General features: G+C 31.3%; 2 protein-coding genes across 2 annotated transcripts; both read left to right on the plus strand.

Moving 5' to 3' along the window:
• Positions 1 to 5,802: 5,802 nt before the first annotated feature.
• Positions 5,803 to 9,659, plus strand: OCT59_024520 (uncharacterized protein; the record flags this gene model as incomplete). The annotated part of the gene is made up of 7 exons (XM_066135487.1): positions 5,803 to 6,813; positions 7,014 to 7,250; positions 7,313 to 7,732; positions 7,803 to 8,549; positions 8,633 to 9,054; positions 9,116 to 9,283; positions 9,353 to 9,659. 7 exons carry the CDS (start codon positions 5,803 to 5,805, stop codon positions 9,657 to 9,659), a joined length of 3,312 nt encoding a protein of 1,103 aa, XP_065991501.1.
• A 15,429-nt stretch (positions 9,660 to 25,088) lies between these two features.
• On the plus strand, positions 25,089 to 26,730 carry OCT59_024521 (uncharacterized protein). The gene is made up of 4 exons (XM_025316190.2): positions 25,089 to 25,566; positions 25,637 to 25,873; positions 25,950 to 26,192; positions 26,272 to 26,730. Exons 1-4 carry the CDS (start codon positions 25,132 to 25,134, stop codon positions 26,602 to 26,604), a joined length of 1,248 nt encoding a protein of 415 aa, XP_025181189.1. The 5' UTR covers positions 25,089 to 25,131; the 3' UTR covers positions 26,605 to 26,730.
• Positions 26,731 to 26,825: the final 95 nt, after the last annotated feature.

Here is a 26,825-nt window from a genome sequence, read left to right on the forward strand (position 1 = left end):
AAAACTATTAAAGTAAGTATTGCAAATATTTGAAGTGCAATAAAGTTCTAGTTGATAAATATAAATTTAAGGTATTTTTATGCTAATGTGTTTATATGGAATCGCTAAATCTGTAAAAAAAAATAGGATATCATCACCATTCTTATTCGTTCAATAGGAGTAATATTTTGATTCAAATAACTATCAACTAATTCACTTACATCATTGATAAAAGGTAATTAATTTTAATTTATCATTTTATCATAAAGTGTTTGAATATTTACCAATTATAAATAAATATATAAATGTTTCTTCAAATTCAGATTTAATTTTATTATTAGAATCAAGACAACACATCAGATTTTTAGGACAGAAAATTTGATAAGCAGCGCCATCATCTTGTCGATCAAATTTATATATATCACTTTTATACATAGGACTTTCAGAGTGAGTGAGCAATTTCGCAAAATGTTTAAATCCCACAGTAGAACGATTAAGTGTAAGAACCTATGTACCTGATACGTCCCATTTTTTTTGCATGTTTGGGATCCTGGATTCGTATTACTGGTCTGACACTTAGAAAAATTGGACAATTAAAATCAATATTATATGGTATGTAACTTATTCTAAGTCTACTAGAAGTTGATATTTGTTGAACTTGGGTTTGTGTATTAAATTCAACTTGTGTACTATTAGAGCCAATCAAAATTATGTGTAATTGTATATCCAATATTAATTTCGTTTTATCAGATCTAAGATTAAGAAGAAGACTAATAATAACAAAAGGAAATTTTGGCAATGGGACCTAATATTTGATTTAAGTTATCAACTGTATTAACCCTAATGAATTATTAATTTCAATTTTAACTTACTTGTAATATATATGCTCTCACATATTTGGCAACAGCATTATTCTCTTTAATTTTATTAATTGTGATTGAAATATCATCATATGTATTAATATTTGTTTCATTATTTGAAAATGTAGAGCCAATAATACATCCCATTTGTGACGAATATCAAAGACGAGGTCTTAATTTAGTATTGTCTGACATGGCTGCAATTGGTCTATTATAACCAACAGAGTCCAAAAATCATTTGAACTGAGCCATATTTTCAAAACAGAGAGTTGGATTTGTTAGCATGTCTTTAGAATTAGAACGCAAACGCCTAAAAGTAAAATTCATTGTTATAACATATATAATATATTTATTATACAATAAATATATGTTTCCATATCTAATACTTTGAATTGTTAACCTCTAGATTTTGCCAAAATAAATCTACTAATACACGTACGAGAACTATAGGTACCAAGAATCACAAGAAAATTTTTAAATTTCTCGTTATATTTCAAATTTCATGTAGTTATATTTTTTTCTTTTTGAATTACAGCTTGTAATATGTTATTACAAAGATTCTCAAAAACTGGCTTTTTATCAAAAGCATCTTGGATTCCTTTTTCTGCCAATTTTAGCCAAACATCAGATGCTGTAGTGGATTCATTATCTTTGATCATTGACCAAATGATAGTAAGGTCAGAATACTTCAGATAATTTTTTAGAGGGTTATTTCGTAATAATATTTTGCGGTATATTTCAGCTTTGAAGTGAGTGGTTTTACTATAGCAATTCGATTTTGTAAAATTTTATTATATTTTAAACTAAAACTAAAGCTCCGAATGGGTCGGTTTGGTCCGGATTATAGACAGTTCGGATTAGAGCCAAAATCCGTAAGAACCGAACTGAAAAACTGGCGGTTCGGTTCAGTTTAATCCGATTTTTATAAAAATGCGAAAAATCGAATAGCCGTCCATCTAGTGATCGTACAAAGTCGAGCCATATATCATTGGATTCGTCTCGACGAGACGCGTCGAATGGTGGTAAGATCATGTCTCTAGCATCGAAAGATCACACGTTAACCCACGCTAAATTATTTATAAATAATTGGAATTAGCAAGCTATCTATCGATGCTAGAGACATGATCTTAGCATCATTCGACGCGTCTCAGTGAGACGAATCCAATGAATATAAATTCGCTCGTGTATGACCACTGGATGGCGAATAATATCAAGTTTCGCATTTTTTTAAAATTTTTGAGCGTTAAAAATTAAAAATTCTGATACATGAATTTATTCGTCGTCCAATGGTCGTACAAATATAAATTAGGACTCATTGGATTCGTCTTAATGAGACGAGTCGAATGGTGGTGAGATCATGTCTCTAGCATCAATAGATCGTAAGTTAATTCACGCTAAATGATTTATAAAAAATTGGCATTAGCAAGCTATCTATCGATGCTAGAGACGTGATCTTACCACCATTCGACTCGTCTCATTGAGACGAATCCAATGAGTCCTAATTCATATTTGTATAACCATTGGACGACGAATAAATTCATGTATCGGAATTTTTAATTTTTAACGCTCAAAAATTTTAAAAAAATGCGAAACTTGATATTATTCGCCATCCAGTGGTCATACACGAACAAATTTATATTCATTGGATTCGTCTCACGGAGACGCGTCGAATGGTGCTAAGGTCATGTCTCTAGCATCGATAGATAGCTTGCTAATTCCAATTATTTATAAATAATTTAGCGTGGGTTAACGTGTGATCTATCGATGCTAGAGACATGATCCTACCACCATTCGACGCGTCTCGTCGAGACGAATCCAATGATATATGGCTCGACTTTGTACGATCACTAGATAGCTGGCTATTCGATTTTTCGCATTTTTATAAAAAATCAGATTAAACCGAACCAAACCGCCGGTTTTTCGGTTCTAATACCCGAACCGAACCGAACCGAATTTTGAGCCTGTTTTGGATCGGTTCCCCGGTTTAGCCCGAACCATTCGGAGCTTTAACTAAAACACTCATTACAAATCATTTGAGTAGTATATCCTTTGCATTTCATAGAACGAACACAATTACCTTGATTGAATTAATAAAAAATAATTAATCAAACTTTTCTTGTATTATCATACAACTAAAAACAGGATTGACTTACAATTACGATCAATTTTCCATACTGCTTCTGCATATAATTAACGATTTAACTGACATTTTTGTGAACAATCCAATTTCTTACGTGAAAAATTACTTGGAAAAAGATTTGGAAAAAGTTCTTTTGCAACAACTTCAACTCTTCTGATTCCACCAAATTAAGCAGGAGTACGACTGATATATTTACAGATAACATTAGATCAGTATTAGATCTAAGTTCAGGACAAGATTTTTTGATAAAGTTATCATATCATCATCACTTAAAATTTTATCTTCACAATTATTTTCCACATCACTTATTTCGTCAACATTAAACAAATCATCATCATTCATTTTTTCATCATCGTCACTTTTCCATTTTTCAGCACTGCTAACATCATCATTTTTAATTTTTTTGATTTAAAAACTAGTTTAAAATAATTTAGGATCGACTGAACTCCTTATTTAGCCAAACATTTTTTACCATTAACATGAATATTTAAAAAAGTTTTATCATAGTGATGACCTAGTTTGATAACTTTGCTACAATGACAAATAACTTCTTTCATTCGAACAATATGAGCACAATATGAATGTTTTGCAAGTCTTTCTTTACTATATTTTCAAAGTAGCGGCATTTTTCAAGAAAATGTATACCAATTTTTTTTTCTGATCCATTTTTTATTTTTACAGAAAAGCAACGGACTAAACTAAAAAAGTATGTAACCCATTAATTATAAGACAATAATCATAAAATTAGAGTATTGTAGTGAACTTGTATAAACAAACCTCCTTTCATAAACAAAATCCCTCATTTGTAAACAAATCTTCTATTCGATCTATAATTTTTGAAAAACATGTGAATTTTTTTTAGATAAATGTTTATTTTGCTTCGCTTTATATATACATATATATTTATTTATTTATATTATATTTTATACAAAATAAAATCTAATTTGCTTTAAAAATTATTATTATTATACAAACAAATTTCTGACTTATCAAATAATTACCAATTGGCTATACAAATTCAAACACATGACTTATCAGAAAATTACATAGTAAGTCTATACAAAATCAGATTTCAGTATCATTATATATAATGTTTGGGGTAAGGATGGGTCCGCAAATGATTTTCAAATTCCGCAATATTGTGGATTTTGGAGTTGAATTGTGGTTAGTAGCCCACAATTCTGCAATTCTAATTGCTGCCTATAACTGTAGTTTCGTATATTTATAAAAATGCCGGAACTATGAGTTCTGGCGTTTTCTTTTATTTTTTTTACATAAAAACGCCGGTACTATGGTCCCGGCATTTTCTTTTATTTTTTTTTACATAAAAACGCTGGTACTATAGTTCCGGCGTTTTCTTTTGATTTTTTTTGCATAAAAACGCTAGTACTATGGTCCCGGCGTTTTCTTTAGAATTTTTTTGCATAAAAACGCCAGTACTATGGTACCGGCGTTTTCTTTTGTTTTTTTTTTACATAAAAAACGCTGGAACTATGGTTCCAGCATTTTCTTTTAACTTTTTTTTACATAAAAATGCTGGAACTATAGTTCCGGCATTTTCTTTTAACTTTTTTTTATATAAAAACGCCGGTACTATGGTTCTGGCATTTTCTTTTAACTTTTTTTACATAAAAAATGCCGGTACTATGGTTCCGGCATTTTCTTTTAATTTTTTTTTACATAAAAATGCCAGAACTATAGGTTTCAGCATTTTCTTTTATTTTTTTTTACATAAAAATGCCGGTACTATGGTCCCGGCATTTTCTTTTGATTTTTTTTTACATAAAAATGCTGGAACTATGGGTTCCGGCATTTTCTTTTATTTTTTTTTACATAAAAACGCCAGTACTATGGGTTCTGGCATTTTCTTTTATTTTTTTACATAAAAACGCTGGAACTATGGGTTCCGGTGTTTTTTTTTTTTACATAAAAACGCCGGTACTATGGTTCTGGCGTTTTCTTTTGATTTTTTTTTACATAAAAATGCTGGTACTATGGTTCTGGCGTTTTCTTTTAATTTTTTTATGTAAAAACGCTGGAACTATTATTTCCGGCATTTTTTTTTATTTTTTTTTTATTAAAATTGCCAGAACTATTAGTTCTGGCATTTTTTTTTTGCAGTTGTAATAAGAGAAAATGCCATTTCTGGCAGTTTTTCCAATTACCAATCCATCTTTTTCTAAAAAATAAAATCATTTTTATTTAAATTTTATTAATGAAAAATGATTTTTTTTTTATGATTAATAATAAGAGGAAATATATTTTTTAGTAGTTAAATTAAAAAATTATATTTCATTAAAAAAAAATAAGTTTTTTTTGTGGACATTCCTCAAATCTGCAAATATTCTGCAAATTCGCAAATATTCTGCAATTGAATTGCGGTACTTTGGATATTTGCGGATTTGCAGAATATTTGCGGGATTGCAGACAATTGCGGATTTGTGGATCTGCAGATTTTAGATTTAAAAATCCGCAATGTTCCGCAATACCGTAAATCGCAATTATTCCGCAATTACATATTTGCGGCACCATCTTTAATAATGTTGATGTTAAACATTTTGTTAAATAACTTATCAGCCAGTGATCATAAAAGGATAAAACTACTACCATTCAATTCGTCTCATTGAGACAATTCTAACAAACTATGGTACATCTTTGTACGATTATTAGATGCCAAGTTATTTAATTCGTGATTCGCCGATCACGGGATGTTGATCATATATGCATGTAATAATCAAGGCAGGGATAATCAATATATTTGAACGAGTATACTTGTAACAATCTGACAACACGTTATTAAATATTATAACAAACTGTTTAAACATGTCAAAACGGTGGAAACCTTCAGTAACATTGATTGCTACTGGTATAATTATTCCCGACTTACACTTTGGGCCTTTTTTGAGAAACTGGTGGCATGTTAGATCGTTACAGGAGAACGGAATGAAAGTAGAACAATACTATCCTTTTCGAATTGGTATGAAAACACAGGTTGAGCTGAAAAACAGACCTTTTATTATTCGAATAGTTCAAGGAAATAAACATAACAATTTGTTACCGGGATTTTTTTGTGAATCTTTATCTGAATCTAATGAAGAAGTTGAAAATGACCCTACTAGTGCTATTTCAAACCTCTATAAAAGAATATTTCAAACTGAAACGCGCTTTTCTGGAACATTGGTAATGGGTATGGATGACAATGACATTCTAAGTGAAATTGTATCGGACTTGTCCTTTCTACCTTTTTCAATAAATATGCAAAAGATCAATATAACAATACATTCAATTGGCACGTCAACAAATAAAGGAATTGGAAGTGGATTCGCATCATCCTTTATCTATACCAGGTCTAAAGAACGTGCATTATTTTTCCAAACTGTCAATGAGAATGAAAGTTCCATTTATATTTACAAAGAAAACCAACTATCTGAAGAATTTCATGGATCAGATCCTAATAGTGTGTGGAAAAAAATGGGCATGTTAAAAGAATGGTTAGGCGAGACTTTATTTGGCTTAGATAATTCTAACGTAAAAAAAAAACTAGAACAATTGAAAAAATTTGTATGTTTTTATAATGAATGGCACGATTATTCAAAAATGGAGCAAATATTCAGATATCATTTACAAAAAAGAACATGTAGTCAAGTTGATTGGTATTTATTATTTCGGGAATGGAAAGAAAATAATTGTCCAATAATTGAATTACATAGTCAATTAGCTTCGTTATATCCAAATGGTTATATTTTCTCAGAAAGAGAAATGAGAGCATGGCGGGCGATGTTACGTGCTACAGGATGTATCAATATAACACCATTTGATAAAGAAGAATCGGAGGTAAGCTTTTAAACAAATTTATTACTTTCAATAGCAAAAATCTCACATTAATATTTCACGAATCTGGTAGTGATGGTAATAACTAATGATGGTGGTATATCGTGATATAAATTCTGTGATGAACAGCACATGTTAAATTTTGTTCTATTATAAATAAAAAATAATGTTCAACTAATAAATTTTCTTACCAATTATTATAGTATGAATTTTGGACGCGATCATCTGATCCTGAATCAGATAAAGCAATGATAAATATGCTTTATCAAAATGGTTTTTTACGAACAATACCAAGTAATATGTTCAATGCTACAGAAGTATTCTGGGAAAGTTTTGAGCATAGTTTGAGTTTAAATAAACGTGGCGCTAATGGAAAACAAAGAATACTTTCAATAATTGCAGATAAGTTTCCTTATAAGGAATTACAAACCAGACTTCATGTAATTATTTTATAATTACCTATGAATAAATTTTTCGCTAGTTAATTCATTATCTTTTGTAGGTTTCTTCACATACAATTCACAATGCAAAAATACATGAACGTATATTTGGCCATGGATGTCCAGCTGCACCTAAGCCACCAATGCGAAAAAAAATTATGCCTCAAGAGCATGAAGATCAATTCGAATGGTTCATGAGCAGTAAAGAAAATGTGAATTTAAGTTCTTACAAGGTCGATGCCAAAACAGGGTTGCCATTAAAATACCTTAGTGATCAGAAAGAAGCTCTTTGGGAAAAATTTCACAAATTGTACCCTGAAGGAATGAAGAGATCAGCATTTTTGGAAAGATTGAGAAATGGACCATTTGTATATCAAGAGGATTTGGGCGGACTTTGTAGTACTTGTAGTACGTATGGATATGATGTATTTAAGGATTTGGCGAATCTAATTATACAAAATATTGAAAATCAAGAACTACAGGTATTATTCCGTCCAATTTTTGTTTCTATAATTATAAATATTCAAAACTAATAACAAAATTGTAAATTAGACGCGTTTACTTAAAAGTATTGAAAATTCTAAACGATTTCTCAAACGTGATTATCCAAAACACTTACATGTGACATGTGATGGAAAAGTATCGCATGACCCTTGTATTAATCATTGCCTACCATTTGCATTTGGTAATTGTAATGAGGATCATATATCAGAGTGTGTTGAATATAACGAAATCTTCAATTTATATGAGGAATTGCGATTATTACTTGGAGATGAACAACAAGAAACATTGAGAGAATTTCAGGAAATGCTAGAATACTACCTTGCGCACCTAACAAGAAAAGGGTATTTGAACAGTCAATTCAATGCAAATCTTTTGCAACTTAATAACGATGGTATTCTTATTGTGGTGGACTATAAGATGCGAATACTACCAAAACGAATTCGAGAAACAAAACAAGACTTCTATGCAAAACGTGGATGTGCACTGCATACTGTTTTGGTATATTCTAAAAATCAAGAAAGCAACGAATTAGAAATTCAAGCATTTGACCATTGGTCAAATGATAATAGACAGGACGCATGGTTTACTGCTTCATCCTTTGATGCAGTATTTACCTTACTCGATCCAAAGCCAAAATGGGTTATCGTAATAAGTGATAATGGCTCACACTACCATTGTTCAGAAACAATGGCATTGGTTTCAAAATGGGCAGAATGGTATAATATTGAATGTAAAAAGTGGTGTTTTTTAGAGGCAGGCGAAGCTAAAACCTCAATTGATAGTCACCATGCACAAGTAATAATCATATTTACTTTGCTTTTTTTGACAAATATATTCATTCAAGCAATTCTCATCTCTTTTAATTCAATCAATCTAAGATCTCACATGCTATTAAGAGATATGTTCGATTAGGGTTTGATTTAACTACTGGTGAAGATATTGAAAAGGCATTAGATGGTTTAAGTGGTACAGCAATAGCTTACTTGAAACCTAATCGTGATCAAAGGAGTCAAAGTAATGTTAAAACTATACCAGGAATTTCTAATTGGTTTGAATGGTCTTGGCCAACGGAGGGTCCCTTAGCTGGATATATTTGTGCACGCGACCTTCCCAATTTTGGAGAAATGATGACTTTTTCTGTGAGTAAATTTACTAAAACAGAACTTGTACAGCCTGAACCAATGGTGGGTGAACATTCCAAGGCTTCTTTAAAATGGACAATGCCAATATATCGAGCTTCAGGCAAGCTTATTTTTTCAATGGCATTAATGGCGTTTCAATTTAATAGATCACACTTATTGTATGATTCATTTGAACAATTTTCATTTGGTAGTGACAAATACTAATCATTGGGATTTAAGAAGATGGACAGTTGATAAATTAAAAGATGAATTGAACAGAAGAAATATTCATTTTGATATTGGTATGGGACGAGGTGAATTAGTGAATTTGTTGAAGCAAGAAATAGGAGAAGAATCACAAATTGGTGAAGAATCAAGAGAAGATTTCTCAAAAACAGATATAGATGAGTGAGTAAAAATTGGTTTTATTATGTAAAATAATTGATCAAATGCTCAAAAACTTTCAAAATATAATAGGAATCAAATATTTCACCTACAACTTGGATGGGCACTTAAATGCAATCAGAAATATGGTAAAAAAGGCAGTGGAAAAAGACTAGTAAAAGAAGTAGTAATGGCGTTAACTCACTTTTTTATGGTTGGACAACGTGATCCTAGTGACCGATACACTGCAAAGGATATGCTGGATGGGTTGAAAGAAATGGCAGAGAATGGCGAAATTACAACTGAAGTAATACCTTCTCTAAAAACGATAGAAAATTGGATTACTAGATATTCAAGTTTATCGAAAAAAGAACATGCAGAACGGTTTTTAGAAGAATAAATGCATTGATAAATAAATTGCGAATAAAAGATTGTAATAAATTTTACATTTTAAAATTGGTTATCCCGGACAACCAATAGTTTTGCTACAATGAAAAATACCTTTTTTGATAATATGAAATTTGCGTTTGACTTTCAGAAATTTCAATAAAAATTTGCCAAAAATAAACAAAATATGACTTTTTTATCTTTTTTTTTATTATTAGAACAAGTTTATTAAAATATAACCCCAAAATTTGAACAAATATTAGAATTGTAAAGATCGAAATTATGAAAGAGCCTATATATTAGAGGCAACAATCTGACATTGTCCACTAATAAACTTTTTGAAATTAAAAAACAAAATTATCGAAAAGTCATTTTGATTGAAACATGTGGTTATGGTGACGTATTTACAAAAAGGAAGTGGCTGAAAATTGCATATAAATTTGTGTTACTTATTGGCTAATTTCCGTAATTTTCCAGAATTAATTAGTGATCGGCGAAATTTTTGCCCCACGTTATACTGAGAATTTTATGTTACTGATCAGCGAATCACGAATTAATATATTCTTTATATAACTGTGATATAAACGGTTCTTTTTAATACAGTCAACTCCCTCTATAGTCACTCACGTTATAGTCATATTCTACTATATAGTCACACCAGTTGAATGTTCAAAACACTTTATTATTAAAATCTATTTTATATAGTCACAATCTATCCATAGTCACTATCACACCTATCCTATACCTCAAAAATCTTATATTAAAAAGAACCGTTTATAATCACAGTTATATAAAGAATATATTAAATAACTTGGCATCTAATAATTGTACAAAGATGTATCATAGCTTATTAGAATCGTTTCACTGAGACGAATCGAATGGTGGTAGTTTTATCTATTTCCGATCACTGGCTGATGAGTTATTCAACAAAATGTTCAACATTAGCATTATAATATTTCTTGATTTACGTTTACAGTCAACTCCCTCTATAGTCACTCCCGTTATAGTCACATTCTACTATATAGTCACACCAGTTGAATGTTCAAAACACTTTATTATTAAAATTTATCCTATATAGTCACAATCTATCTATAGTCACTATCACACCTATCCTCAAAAATCTTATATTAAAAAAACCGTTTATAATCACAGTTATATAAAGAATATATTAAATAACTTGGCATCTAATAATCGTACAAAGATGTATCATAACTTGTTAGAATTGTCTCACTGAGACGAATCGAATGGTGGTAGTTTTATCCTTTTCCTGTGCAAACAGTCTTATGACTTTATCTTTTATTTATATTTTAACATCGAAAATATGATCGAACAATATTACAAAAATAAGAAAATAGACTAATAAAAAATAAAAAGAGTAGCTTCACTACTCATACAAGTAAAGAAATCTAAACTAAAATAATTTAAAGCAAAGAAAAACTAGACTATTACAGAATTGCATACCCCAACTTTACCCGAAAGCCAGTGTAAGTCAACTATCCAACATCCAAAAATCCAGTCTGTTACCAGAAAGAAATCCTAAAAGGTTGAACTGTTAAGCGGCGCAGAAAATCCAAGTGCGAGATTCATGATCCACCCCAAATTATAGAAGAGGATATCCAAGAAATCCAGGAATCCTGAGAAACTGACGCCAAAGAAGAGTTGTGAAACTGTGAAGAAATAGCAGTAGAAGGAGGTTTTGGAGGTGGGCCACGTAATTTGGAAGCAGCCGAGATACCCTGTGACTCTTCCCAAGCATGGAAAAGAACATTTTGACATAACCAAATTTCACCATATAGTTCGACCTGGAAGTCGTTAAGAAGAGGAGAAATAGTCTTGTATATAACAGAGAGAGAAAAGTATTGTTTCAGAAACGTCATCAAATGCACAGATAACAATCCTCTAGTAAGCCAAAGACAGGATGGAGAAGGAGTTTCATAGTTCCAACAATCTAGAGCAAAGAATTTAATTTGGAAAGTAGAATCCAAAGGGTTCAATGATAAGAATGAGGATAAACACGAATCTCTGAATTTAATAACTTCAGAACGATGTGTTAAACATGGATTAAGTTCCGGAAGGATATAAGGACAAGTCCACAAATGATTTAAATCTTCAGGAGCAGAATTGCATTGTGGACAAAGCCAATCCGGAGAATATAAATAAGGCTTGCGTTGTTGAAGAGTAGTTAAAGTAGGCAGTATATCCAAAAGAAGTTTGATACAGAAGATCCAAAATTCAGGACGACCATTCTTATGTGAAGCAAAACCTTTGATTTGTGAAAGGCAAAAATGTATACCAGCCCAATCAAAAAGTGAAGGAGGGCCAAGAGCAGTGAATCGTGCCATTGAACAGAAGGATAAAAGAGCGCGAGCATCCGCTATAGAGCGGAGGAAGTGATGAATATTCATATCAATAGGCAAGGAATTAAAAGTTAATAAGCATAGGACGTGACAAAATGCCAAAGGTGAGACGGTAGGTTGCAAAGACAAATGAGCATCTTTTGCCAGAGAATCCACTTGAATATTGTAGAGGTCATCTCCATGAGCAGGGACTTTAATCAAATCGACTATAAGGTTACGATCTTTGACGAGCTGTTGAATGGAAAGCCATAAAAGGTGATTGTGTTCACGAAACAACTTCGGTGAGAAGGGGACATCAACAAAGCGTTTCCATAGTGAAATTAACTGACTGCAATCAGTATAAATAGAGATTGAAGAGCCATAGGAAAGAGCATTTAGTCCTAATACAACAGCATAGATTTCAGAACGTAGGGCTGAAGGAAGACATAAAGGAAGTTGCAAAGATGAAGATTCAAGAATAAGCCCATCATTGTCAAGGGCAAGCCAGGCAGAGGTCATGGAAGGAGGTGAAGAGTCTGTAGCAACATGAAAGGAACCATCGGTATACAAAGACTGCACAGAAAGTGGCAAAACATCATCTTCAGTCTTATCCTTAAAAGAAGGAGAGAGGGCGGAAGAAGTAGGTAAAGATGGTTTGGTCAAATGAACAAGAGCCAGAGAAGTAGCATAACTCCATGAAGTAGATAAGGTTATGGGAAGGTAAGCCGCAAATACTTTAGCGTTTCTGGTAGGATAGCCTACAGTTTCTGATAGGATTACATTAAAAAAACACTTCTCGCTATTACAGCGTTGCTTGATTGCAGATTTCTTGGATAAAGCGGGGATATTAAAGGAACATCCAGGACAAGGATTGTAAGATCGTTCATCAGCAGAAGAAGATACAGGGAGCCAATGAGACATGATAGCAGAGTCCTGTTTCTTGTAGGTGATACAGACACGGCCCACAGATAAAGTTTGGGTAGCAGAATTAAGATTAATAGCCCATTGAGGATAAAAATGATAATCTTTAACAGTATGATCTAATAAACAAGGAGAAGCTAAAGTAAAAGAAAAATTAATAAAATACGAAGACAACAATAAAGAAGAAAAGGAGGAAGAAAGAAAATTGTTTATAATAAAATTAAACCAAGTAGAAATCCGTTTTTTACGACCAACGATACCAAGGTATCGAAGGTCAGGCCAATTCATAAGATAACGTCCACAAGGAGAAGCCAACTGGGCAAAAACAAAAAGATTCAAATTTTTCCAGAGTTTCCAAGCAGTCTGAAAAATTGAATGCGGTAAAATGGATCGGAGTGGCAAAGCTGGTTGTAAATCCTGCCTCGGAGGTCAGAAAGGGAGAGACCACGTGATATTCAAACGCGAAGAAAACAATAATGAATTAAACAAAGTATGCGTTCAAAGAGAAATGACTTGTGACCAAGGTTCCAAGTTAATAATAGTCGGGCAACTTTCAGCACCCAAATATCCTTGAAGATAGGAGATAGCATAGAGGGCAAAATCTTTAAAGTCAGGATGTGTGAATATTTTTTGCCATGATGCAATATGGGAGGAGAGAAACCGATAAAAAGCATTCTGAATTGAGAAGGGAAGTTTAAGAAATAACAAGGCCAACGGGGTAGTCGCAGCAAGTCCAGCTTTTCTTCTAAGTATTGAAAACATAGGCTTGACTATTGATTGAATAGTACTTTCAGAGAAAAGGGTAGTTTGAAGATGAAATTCCAATCGCGGAAGAAGGACAGCGTTATAGAGATAAACCACATATTGTGCTAATAATTTCTTCGGACTAAGAAGAGCAGCCATATCTTTAACCATGGAGCGCGCTTGTTTAAGAACGAAATCAGAAGAGGCGGACAAGGAAAACCAAACTCCTAAAAAATGAAATGAAGTATTAAAAGGTAAAGAAGAAAGGAAAAGAAAAGTAGTGGGGACTATAGAAGAAGGTGAAAGTTCAAAAGTAATCTTCGAAGAAGGCGAAGAGGATGAAAGAAGAACATATTTTGCTGAATTGGCTTGAACATTATTTAAAGTATAAAATTCAGCAGTAATAGAGAGACGATCTTCTATTCCAGATTTTGAAGAAGCAATAAGTGTAGAAACATTAAATGTGAAATTGGTAATGAATGTTGTTCAAATTCAAGTGGAGAATAATTTAAAAGAGCTGAAGATTTTAGAATAAAAGGATCTCGTGCTTCATGATTCAAAATAGTAAGTAAGGGATCCAAATAAATAACCTAAAGAAGAGGGGAAATAATTTCTTCTTGATCGATACCAATACGTACTTGATAAGCAGCTGTATCGCCATGACAAGTAATTATCTTATTATTTCGTCATGTAAAAAGATTCAAAATAAATCGCACTAAAAGTGCAGGGATATGTAATCTATCTAAAGCTAATTTAAGCATATTTAAATCCATAGAATCAAAAGCTTTAAAGATATCTTGAGAAACGATCCATAGTTCCTGATCATCAGTAGAGTCATGTTTTTGTTGATGGATAATCGCATCAAGCATTTTGATAGGGACATCAGTAGAGCCACCAGGTAAACCAGCAAAGTTACCTCCTTGGAGAATTTTATTATCAGCAAGGATGTTGGAGAGACGGTTTGTGACGACCTTAACTACACATTTTCGAACTGTTTCCAGAAGAGTAATAGGTCGAGTGTTCTTAAGTTGAGCATCAAAATCGTGAGGTTTAGGAATAGGATAAACCAGCTTCACGCCAGTCAGCAGGAATATCACCGCGAGAGAGGCAGGTATTGGCAAGTAGAAGAGAGAAATCCAAGGCTTCACCGGACAGATGTTTTATCATCTCGTAAGAAATTTTTGAAGGGCCGGAAGCTTTGTTATTTGGCATAGAGGAAATTACGTCAGACCATTCTTGTAGGGAAATAGGAGCAAGAACAGGGTCATATAAGGAGGCAGACACATCAGAAAGAGGGATGTAAGCTCGTTGCCAACGAATAGGAAATGAAGCGATAGAAGAGTAATGGACCAACGGAGAAGAAACAATTGATTGGAAATGAGTTATAGCAGCTTGCTTGATATCCGAAGGATCCGTTAACAAAGTAGGAGTAGAGTCCAGGATGACCAAGACGCGGTCAAGAACAATTGAACGTTTTTCAACTGATAAGGCAGAGTCTATAAAGGTGCCAAGTGAGGTCGAAAAGTGTTCGTCACGTAATGCGGTGTAGTATTCTACAGAGTTCGTAAGATGTTTGGCGAATTTAGTAGATAAAAAGGCAGAAACTAAATTCTTTTGTGATCGTAAAAACGATTCAAATCCAGATACAGGAGTTATAGAATAAGTAGGAACTGAATAATCAGGAAGCAAGGATGCAAGATTCTCTAGATAGGAGGGTAAAGCAGCAGTCATTTGTGAAAGTTGAGTAGGCTGATTAGGACGACGAGTCGTAAGGCGATATAAAAATCAATCTAAAAACTTGTTAATGGCAATAAGTTTAGTTAATTCAGAAGAGTACGAATGTCGGTGCATATTGGAGACTTTTTGAAAGGGTAATGTTTCAATTGCAGCACTAAGTATGGCAGCTTTCAATACATGCCACATACGATCAAGAGAAAGAGAGGAGAAATCAATATTAGGATGATATTGTTTGTCTAAATATACTTCAAGAGAATCATCAACTTCAGTGGTAAAATTATTCCATTGTTTAACTGAAGTGGAAGCATAAGAGAAAATAGTACGCATTTCCTTTTTTTGTTTAAGACGAAATTTAGCCAAGATAGCCAGGCAAGAACTGAAGTCAAAAACAGTTGTGAGAACTTTGTGATCTGTAAAAGGACGATCAAGGAGATTGGGGCAAGTAATCACTTGCGAAAAAAGACCAGGGGCAGGAAAACCAGGTGAAGACCAGATATAATCCAGTCTAGAAGATCCATTATCATGAAAAAAGGTGGGATCGGGACCATCTGTAGAGGAGTGAACTTGATGATCGGTAAAAAACTGAGAAGAAAGCAAGCGAAGAAGCTTAAAGTGATTAGATGAATAATGGGAATGAGCGACTTCATCAATATTAAAGTCGCCAAGAATAATTACAAAATAATTATTAGTTCTGGCATAATCCAGCCAAGAAAGGAGTTTAGCAATACGATCATTACAAATAGATTGATGAATAGAACCAGAAGGAGGATAATATATAGAAATAATAGAAATTTTAGTTTGATGAAAAAACAAATCTAATTTAAGAAGTTGACCTTTCCAAGGGTCAATTATTTGAACATGCTTATGAAGAGGATTACGTAGCAAAATACCAACACCATCATGAGGACAAGAGGAAGATGAACAGGCCCAATAGGACCTGAAGTGATGTTGGGAGTGTTCATTTTTAAAAATAAATTTAGCATTCGAAGGGGAAAGGCGAGTATCATTAACAGATAAAGTACCGAAAGAAGAGTGGAGAAAAAAATTAAGCAAATGTTGTTGTCTAACTGGGGAACATAAACCATTAACATTAATTTGACCAAATTTAATAAGGGGAGAAGGGTGGGGAGAAAAATTATGTTTCTTATTGTCCATCATTATTATACACTGATAAAACGGTAATAAAAAAGGGGAAAGAAAGAGAATAATTAATGATTAGCTTGGCCGTTTTGGCGAGCTAAGATGAGGTTGTTTTGTTGGATTCCTTCTTTAATCGAGCCAGCCAAAGAGGCAACAGTATCAGAAAAAGAGGAGAGACGCTGTTCCATATCAATAGGAGAGGAAGAAGCGACGTTGGAAGGTGGAATAGAAGCAAATTGAGGAATCGGAGTAGATCCATATGTTGATTGTAGAGGAGGAGAATTGATATCAACAAGAATATTACTGTTAGTAGGATTCACTGAATCATCCCATCCTTGCATAGAGGAAGGGATGTAGGAGGGTGGTTTTGTGACAAAAGGTCCTGGAACAGGAGCACGAGCAGCCATAACAGATTCCAATTTGGTGATGTGGCTGTTCATGGTAGCAAATTGTGTGGTAAGGAGGGCTAATTCTTCAACTACTTTTTCAAGAGCTGCACCAATAGATTTCCAATCGGTAAGCACGGTAGGAGGGGCAGGATATGTAACATCCATGCCATCAGCATAGTGATCAAGTTCATTTGCATCAGGAATACGATGACGTTGATTGTTATTGTTATTATTGAGATTGTCGCGATTCCATGATCGACGTTGAGAGCGAAAACGAGATTGCTGTTGATTATTAGGTCTGGAATTAGAACGATGGCGAGAGACACTAGTATGGCGATGTCCATCATTATTATTATCAGGGCGGGCAAAACGATTATGTCGTTTAGCAGGGTGAGAAGGAGGTAAATGTTTATTATATAAAGCACGTAATTTATCATTAGATTGCCAAGGGCGAGAAGGGCGATTAAGTCTAGATGAAGAACCACATCGATCAGGGTTACAATTAGGGTGACCACATCGATGACAGAGAGAAGTGACTTTATCTGAAGAATGCCAGGTAAGGCCAACTTTCTTAAGGGCACATGAAATGGATTTAGCATTTTCCATAGCCGTTTCAGAGGCAAAATGGCAATAGGCGTAAGGTTTGGGATTATAAGAATTCATAAAGAAGGGAACATTGATAGATTTAGCGGAAATTTCATCAGCAATTTCAGCAAGATCGACCGCTATAGTACCATGCGGAAGACCAGCAAGTAAAGCAATGTAAGCACGTCTTTCAGCGCATTGGTCAGGTGAGAAAGTAGCGGAGCAGATGCGTAAGCAATGTTCACCACAAAGGACGTCCCAGGTAGAGTCAAGGTTATGTAATGCACCAGGAGATTCAAAGGTAATGTATGCAGTACGATAAAGTTTAGATAAACAGGTATGGCAGCGAGTAATATTGCCATAACGAGAGAAGGTATTACGCAAAAGTGCGTCAGTTATAAAAAGGGGGATATCTGTAACCACCAGGGTACGCGCGTGTTCATCTGCCTTAATAGCCTGGGGTCATATACATGAAAATGCAAGCTGAACAAAGAATCCATAGGGGAAGCTGTGGCTTTGTCAAGATCTTCCTTCTTTCAGAAATGGACGATGATCCTCTTCAAATCGTTGGATCTACTACACGTGGCACGACTACCATAAGAGGAGAACAAGGAAAGTTGTCAATCAACCGCGTTGCACGTGTCGCAGTTCGAAGCGAAGTGAGTCCAAAAGCCTTCAATGTCATTAGGAGCGGCCGAGGCGTAAAAAAGTGTAGGTTGGGATTGTACTGCAGCTTGGGACGCGTCCAGGGAGGCAGCACGTTTAGGGAAAGAAACTACCACAGGTCGAAAAGTGAAAAATCAGGCACCAATCAGTCGCCAATCAGGTAGCTGATTGGTGACTGATTGGTAATCGATTGGTCTTCGATTGGCATTTTCGCCAAATACCGTCGCAATCAGGCAGTTTGCTGCTTTTGATCCAGTGATCAGAAAAAGATGAAATATAGCTCATTGGAATCGTCAACAAGACGAATCTAATGGTAGTAAAATCGCATCTCTAGGATTAATAGTTAATAAAAAATCAAATAAAATATAAATGATACATTTTTATTTTTATATTTTACTTAATTTTTCATCAAGTATTAATCCTAGAAATGCGATTTTACTACCATTAGATTCGTCTTGTTGAGACGATTCCAATGAGCTATATTTCATCTTTTTCTGATCACTGGATCAAAAGTTAGCAAACTGCCTGATTGGTGACGTATTTGGCAAAAATGCCATCAGGTATCAATCGGTCACCAATCAGGTACCTGATTGGTGACCGATTGGTGACTGATTGATGCCTGATTTTTCACTTTTCGACCTGTGTACGGGAGTAATTTCTGGGCTTTTGCCTTTATCGTTGTTATTAGTAGGTGCGTGTTGAGAAGCGTCAAGAGAGGAGGTATTAGGTTGAGAAGGTATCTCAGCAGAAGTTGTTTCAACAGGGCCAGGAGGCGTGAGAGGTTTATCAACATCCATGACAGAGTCGTCAGCACTGACTCTGGTACGTTTATTAGTAGAGGTGGTCAAAGGTGGAGTGCTCGAAGGGCCAGACATAGAAGAACCTTGACCAGAAACGTTGCCAGTTGGAGAGCTAGAGGCAGGACGTTTAGAAGTAGTATCATTGTTAGATATGTTATTTTTCTTTTTTTTATCTGTAGTCATTTTGTAGAGTGTCGTAGCTATCTAAAATAAAGAAAATATAAAGAAAAAGTAATAAAAAACTTCAAAAAAATTTTTTATTTTTTTCGTAAATATTGTCAAGTGAGCAGAACGGGAGAGAGTTAGTTTTATCCTTTTTTTAATCATCCGTTTTATCTTTTTCCGATCACTGGCTGACGAGTTATTCAACAAAATGTTGAACATCGGCATTATAATATTTCTTGATTTACGTTTACTGCGCCATTTAACATTTTGCTAGATTTCTCAGTACCTAGTGATTGTAAAAGGACGATTTATAGCTCGTTGGAATCGCCTTATCGAGATGAATCGAATGGTGGTAAGCTCATCTCCCTGTGATCAATATTGACGGAGTATTACTTAAAAACCATTTAATATTTTTTAATTTCAGAAATTGATCTAGTGATTGGATTTCGATCATTAGATTCATTTCATCAAGACAAATCGAATGGTAGTAAGATCGTCTTTCTAGGATCAATATTGACAGAGTTATTATACAAAAACCATTAATATTTTTTTAATTTCAGAAATTAATCTAGTAATTGGATTTTGACATATTTTATACCATTAGAACCGTCTCATCAAGATGAATCGAATGGCGGTAAGATCATCTCTCTATGATTGATATTGGCAAAGTTATGATATAATAAAGTTTTAAGTATAATTCTAACTAAAATTATGTTAATTTTTGGCCAGAATTATGATATACAAATATAAGAAATTTTTTATATAATCACATTTCTTTATAATCACCAAATATGGATTGTCCTAAATGTGTGACTATAAAGAGAGTTGACTGTAACTAAACAAATAGAACAAGAAATTGATATTAAAATTTATACAAATGGAGCCATGAAAAATTTATCAACTTCAGATATTAAAATGGGCAGTGTCTTTTTAATTGATTCACCACTTAATATAGAATTTAATTGTAGGATTGAAGATAATCCATTATCCAATAAAACAGAGTTAATTGTGATAGCTTTTGGTTTAATAGTATGTTCTAAAGCAGCAAATGTTATGATTTACACTAATTCTCAATGGGTTATTACTATACACAGGTTGAAAAGTGAAAAATTAGGCATCAATCAGTCACCAATCAGTCACCAATCAGGTATCTGATTGGTGACCGATTGGTGACTGATTGATGCCTGATTTTTCACTTTTCAACCTGTGATATTTGATAACTTGTACACAATGTCAGTTTCAGAGATTGAAAAATTAAAAGTTAATTATAAGATTTTATGGTTGTAGTTGTTTAAGATGATCAGAATTTACCATTTTAACATAAAATTAGTTAAGATTAAAGCGCATGGTAATAATGAAAATAATAAAAAAGTAAACAAATTAGCAAAATTAGGTATGAAAAAAGAAATTCTGATAATAGAAGATACTCTATTATTATATAATAGTACAATTTGTTGGCAGGATATGCTGGTAGAACGTAATTCTATATTAATGATAAAAGGAATTAAGGATGCTCAGTTTATAGATGAGTTCTTAGGGTTAAATAGAAATGAAATATATAAGCAACCAGAATTATTGGAATTAATAGATTGGAAAATATCCTTAAAATTAAATTGTATAGATCAACATAATACATTATTTGAGAACCATTTTTTACAATCATTTAGAATCAAAATCTGTTGTAATGAATTACCAACATGTGTAAATCTTAAAAAATGAAACTGAACATTTATGATGAAAGTTGAAAATGTAATTTTTGTGGTATAAAAGAAGAAACGATTGAACATTTATGGAGATGTGATAAAATTCAAGAAGTCGTGCAGTATATAATTAAAGGATTTAAATTATTTTTAGTGAATATAATTTTTGAAATTTCAAAAAAAGATTTAGATAGACATCAAATTGAAGGTAAAGTTGAAGCATTAGATATATGAGATCTTAATAGTTTATATGATTTTACATTTTTATTAAAAAATCAAGTGAGTCATCAATTGGTTGATTTATTGAAATTAATAAATATAATAACAGATACAAAGGTGCTGAAAAAAATGTTAAAACTAATAATTAGTAAAATAATTTTAGATTTTAAGATATTGATTTGGGAATATAGGAATGAGTTACAAGTGAAAAAAAAGAAAAGATGTAATATTAATAGTAAAATGAAAAAAATGAAGTTGAAGTATAAGAAATGTGAGAATAATAACGTTTATGTAGTAAACTTTAATGATGAGACTAATTGGAATAAATGGAATGATTTAGCATTCCATTGGGGTGGTCACTGGGTAAATTTTTAGGCAGATTTTGACAGTTACCTGAGAATTTGGGTTGTATCATCAGTTTTAATAGTAATATGATCATTTAGGTAACAGGTCAACTTTTTCTATAGAAAAGTAGTTTTGTTTCATAATGTCTAGTTTTTATATATATTTGTAATCTTATTTTAAGTTTATGTATGTAAGTAAGCGTAGTTATATTAAGACAAGATCGCATCTAAAATAAATGAATAAAAAAAAAATAATAAATAAAAATAATAATAAAAAGAAAAAAAATTAAATTAATATATATTTGGTAATTTGCAAAATACATATTATAGAAAAATCTATTGTATTAAGTTTATTATATACATTTTGCAGATTAATATTTAAAATTAAAGAGTAAAATAATTTTTATTATTATTATTGATTAAGTTTACATATAGATTAGGTAAAATACAGTCAACTTTTTCTATAACAAAATTTGATATAATAAATTATATGATATAATTATATAAAGTTAATAGAATTTGTTAAAATACTCTTAATATAATAAACTAATCAATTAAAATTTTCAGATTCTTCATTATAAAATTATAATATTTATTATAGGAAAAGTTGACTGTATTTTTTTGAAAATAATAAATAATTTACTAATAATTTATATGACTATATACAGTCCCCGGCGAAAAGAATGGTGGTGCGAATATCATTTGTTATTTTGGATATGAGATCGGAATTTTCCTATTTAAATTAAAACTTATAATACCCAATGGGATTTTTAGAATACTATTTTAAAAAGCAATAAAAAAAATGGAAATTTTATTATTGTTTTTACGCCTATTTTACCTTCTAAAAAACAAAGAAATTATAAATTTAATAGAAATCAGAGAATAATAATTTGCCATGAATTTTTTTAAAATGCACAAAATCCTACATAATAATAAATTCCATTTTTTTTAAAAAAAAACTACTTACTTTTAACTGCCAAATATTACAATTGCATTTTGTTATATTACATTACCACAGAGAAATACTACCGATAATTTTTACATTAAAATTTAATTTGATATGAAAGTTTGAAATAAAAAGTTTAAACTTCATTTTCTCATCAACCAAAGCTTGTATTGAAACAAAATTACAATTATTAGATTCCTTGCAATTACGAAATTTAAATAATGCTCTTTTATTATATTATTGAGTTTTTATATTGCTTATGAAAAATGATTATCTTTATGCAACATAAAAATTCATCATACTCACTATTATACTTAAACTAGCACATTACACAGATGCCACACTGGAATTTTAAGACCACCATTCGAACCACATAGTCAAGAGGAATCCAATGGTGGTAATTTTGTCTCAATCTGACCTCTGGATGGCAAGAAAGTTAAGAAAATATTAAAATATCATAATAAAAGAACGCTAGTTAAGAGTGCGAATAGTACACAATAATAAATTGAAGCATTTATTGACACGGAAGATGATCATATCAAATATTAGTTAAATAATGAAATATATGTATTTTCTGTTTCTCTTTCAGAAAATAAAAAAAAAATTCACATTTTACTATAAATTGCATTTATGATATCAAAAAAACTGACCGCCATTCTTTTCGCCAGGGTCTGTAAATTTTACTTCAATAATATTCTATATAAATAAGTTTTTAAAAAAAATTTAATCAAATTTAATTTGATAATTATAAAATTTTATTTTTAATAAAAGTATATTTTTTTTAAAAAAAGATTTAATATATATAATTAATTTTTTTATAATTATTTTAAATATAATTATATTTTTTTTCTTATAAATATATTTATATGAGTTTAAAGTTAAAAATTAAAATATTATTATTTAGTTAAATTTTAATTAAATTTTTTTTTATATGTAATAAATAGATAATTTATTATTATATAATATTTAAAATATATAGAAAATTTATATACATATGGAAGTTGATCTAGAAAAATCAAAGTAAAAGAATTTTTTGGTTAAAATTTAAAAATTGTATTTTAATTTAGTTATATCAAAAGGATAAATTGTAACTAAGACAAAAGAATTTTTTAAAAAATTTCAAGAAACTGCTTATAACTTAAAATTTTGTCTATGAAACTGTCTTAAATACATTAAGTAAAAGTTTTCCAATTAAATTTTGCATATAAAAATTTTATTTGTGAAACACATATTAAATTTATTATTAAAAAAAAATAAAAAAGGATGTTACAAATAAGATATGTAACAGGCTGTTACAAATACATTTTTTCATATCAAAAAGTATAATGCAATAAAAATCTCAATTTTGAAAAAAAATTCTCTAACTTGATCTTTCCTATATATAGATTTGCATTACTTATTACTTAGTAAAAGCCATATGGTCTTTAACAAAACTTTAATAAAAATTTAATATAATGATAATATTTCATACTTTCAAAAGGAATGTTTTATGTATACATAAAATTAATTTCTATAAAAAGTTACTGCTTCCAGTAAAAAAAAATAATACTTTACTTTTTTGCTATATGAAAAGAATAAGAAAATTTTTAATATTATATTATATATGCAATATATTTTTTAATAAAAAAATTTTAATAAAATTTACCTTTTATTATATATATTATATATTCTTTTTAAAACCCATTTACTTACAAATATACTTAATCTTTTTAAAAGAGTATGAAATAACTCAAAATATTCCTCCGACTGATAGTAGTCCTAAATTATTTTAGGCGGGCTGTCCTATTTTGGCAGAAAATCAGTGTAATACTTGTGTAATATAACGAATTGTGCTTCCTGTTCCTGGGAATTTTTTTGTAAATATTTAAACATTTTTTCTGCACTCAAATGTTTTTTATGCAATCAATCACATGGTAAATCTTTAATTATTTTTATTTATTTATTTATTTATTAAATTTTTCTTTTATTTTATTTTTATTAAACACTTTCAAAGCACTAAAAATATCTCTATACTTATCAAATAATTTTTATAAAGAAATTTTCCTTTTTTTATAAAATTTATAATATTTTTTTTTTATTTTTATTGCTGAATAATTCGACATTTGCATAATTGATTATCCTAAATGCCGCATAAATGCATAAAAACTAACTGTTAAGATTGAGATCATCTCTTCTTATCAGTTTAATGTATCATACATATATATAAGAAATCAGAGCGACATTGGATCAGGACCCACGCTAATTGAATCCCGATCCAGATTTTCAATTGATCAATAAATACAAATATTCCCACGTATTACATCAAACAAATAAACTTTTATTGATTTTTTTATATATTGATTATTCTATAAACTTTATTTTATATTTATTGCATAAAAAAAAAGACATGCCTTTTTTTTTATTTATATATTGTTAGTTAAAATAAATTTCGGTGAGAATCATCATTTTACTCCATATGGCAAAATAAAAAAATGTGTTTTCTTTTGCTTTTTTTCCGAAGATGGGAAAAACACCCCGGGACCTCATTATTCTAATTTAGTTTTAGTAAATGAACACTATATTTTGAATTAACGTTTTCTTTTTGATCAGCTGTTTACAAAAGAATAATGGGTTATATAAATATATCCATCACAATGATATCACTTTACTTGAAATATTTGAAAACGTATAAATTCACACTGAATTCGTCTAGATTTCCAACTTTTTCTCATTTCATTTTCCCCTTTTTTTTCCTTTTCTTTTTTTTTTTTAATATATTAATATATATATACCGAAACTTAATACATTGTCACTATGCCACAACAAAAAAGAAAAGCCTCAACAATTGCTTCAGCCAAAATTGCCGAGGACGCCGGTAGTGGTAGAAAACGTAAATCCGATGCTAAAGAAGAACATCATAAGGAAACAGATAAGGGTAAAGGTGATGTAGAAACTGAACAAAATGTATCCGATGATAAAAAAGTTAATGAAGCTCCTGAAAATAAGCGTCGTAAGAAACAACCTGTTGCTCAAGATATTCGTGAAGACAACGGTACTAATGGAAATGAGCCACCCAGTGAACATGATCAAATGTTAATTGATGAGTATGATAAACATAACGGTAAAAGCGAACAGGCCATTGACAAAGAAGTTAATAAAGTCCAGACCGAATTGAGAAAGGAATTAGAGAAGAATATGGCTCAGAATACTGTTGAGAAGGGTCACATTTGTTTCTTTTATAGACCAAAGGTAAAAAGAGCAAGATACTTTAAATCACGTGAACTTAGTATTCATGTGATATTTAACTCTTTTTTTTTAGGTTGGTACCGAAGAGGTACATAACTCTGATGATGTTCAAAGAAGTTATATAGTACTTATACCATATATGGTGAGACCGTCGGTATCCGAAGAACCCGTGCTTAGCTGTTTTCAACAAGCCAATGATGATAAAAAACCTGAATCTGACAAGCCTATTCCTGGTAAAATTCGTATAATTACGATTGGCAAGAAAAAACTTCCTGAAATTAAGTTTCATGTAAGATCTTGGGCCTATGTGGTAAGTATTATACAGAATATTAAATTTATAAATATTATTATTTAAACAATTATAATAACTTTTTTTTTTACTTTAGGATAAAGCTTTTACTGATTTAGATGAAATAAAAGAATTCGTGAGCGGGAGAAAATACCAAACTAAAACTCGAGGCGAGAGATCACTTGGTTCGTGCAGATTATTGGGAAAGGGTGTGTATAACATCGTTGAACACAAAGGACATACACATTTAGCGTATGTTTTGGAATTTCCCGAGGAACCAACTGAGGTTCAAGATGATTTTAACATTAAACGTGAAGGAAGCTATGTAATTAGTGTAAAGGTAATAAATCTCATTGTTTATTTTTATTTAAATATATAATTGTCAAGGTGAATCTAATATTTTATAAATATCTTTAAAGAATCCTGAAACTACAAGTCCACCAAAAACAGGACTTCCAGAATACGAAAAAGTGACTTATCCAGCTCATCTTAAAGAAAAATTTGCTGGTCGGCGATTCCTTTCTTTATCTACCACTGAATTTATGGATTACGATGGAGCCGAATTATTGCTTATTGGTGCAAAAGACGAAATTGCGGAAGAATTGGGAGAAGCCGGTGAAGAACTTGAAGAATTATCAGATTTTGAAACTAAAAAAATCACACCTTTAACAGCTGAAGATGTTATCTTTAAAGAGTTAAATTTAGAAAGAGTTGTCTTGCCCTCTGAACCACTTCACGGTTTATGGAAATAAATTTGAACTTAGCTATGTTACTAATTTGCTGATATCACATTTGATCGCGTTATTGATTTTGATGTTAATATACAGTTTATATTAAAAAGTAAATAAAATCAATTCTTTGTAACTTTAAAATTGTGATAAAGTTGGTCTGTGCGATGTCTGAGTTATAAGAATGTAAAGCCAAAAATGTTAAAGCGCGGTTTTAACAGCAGGATTTTTTTACGCTATATTTA

The sequence above is a fragment of the Rhizophagus irregularis genome, chromosome 4 (genome assembly GCF_026210795.1).
Source record: "Rhizophagus irregularis chromosome 4, complete sequence".
Lineage (NCBI taxonomy): Eukaryota > Fungi > Glomeromycota > Glomeromycetes > Glomerales > Glomeraceae > Rhizophagus > Rhizophagus irregularis.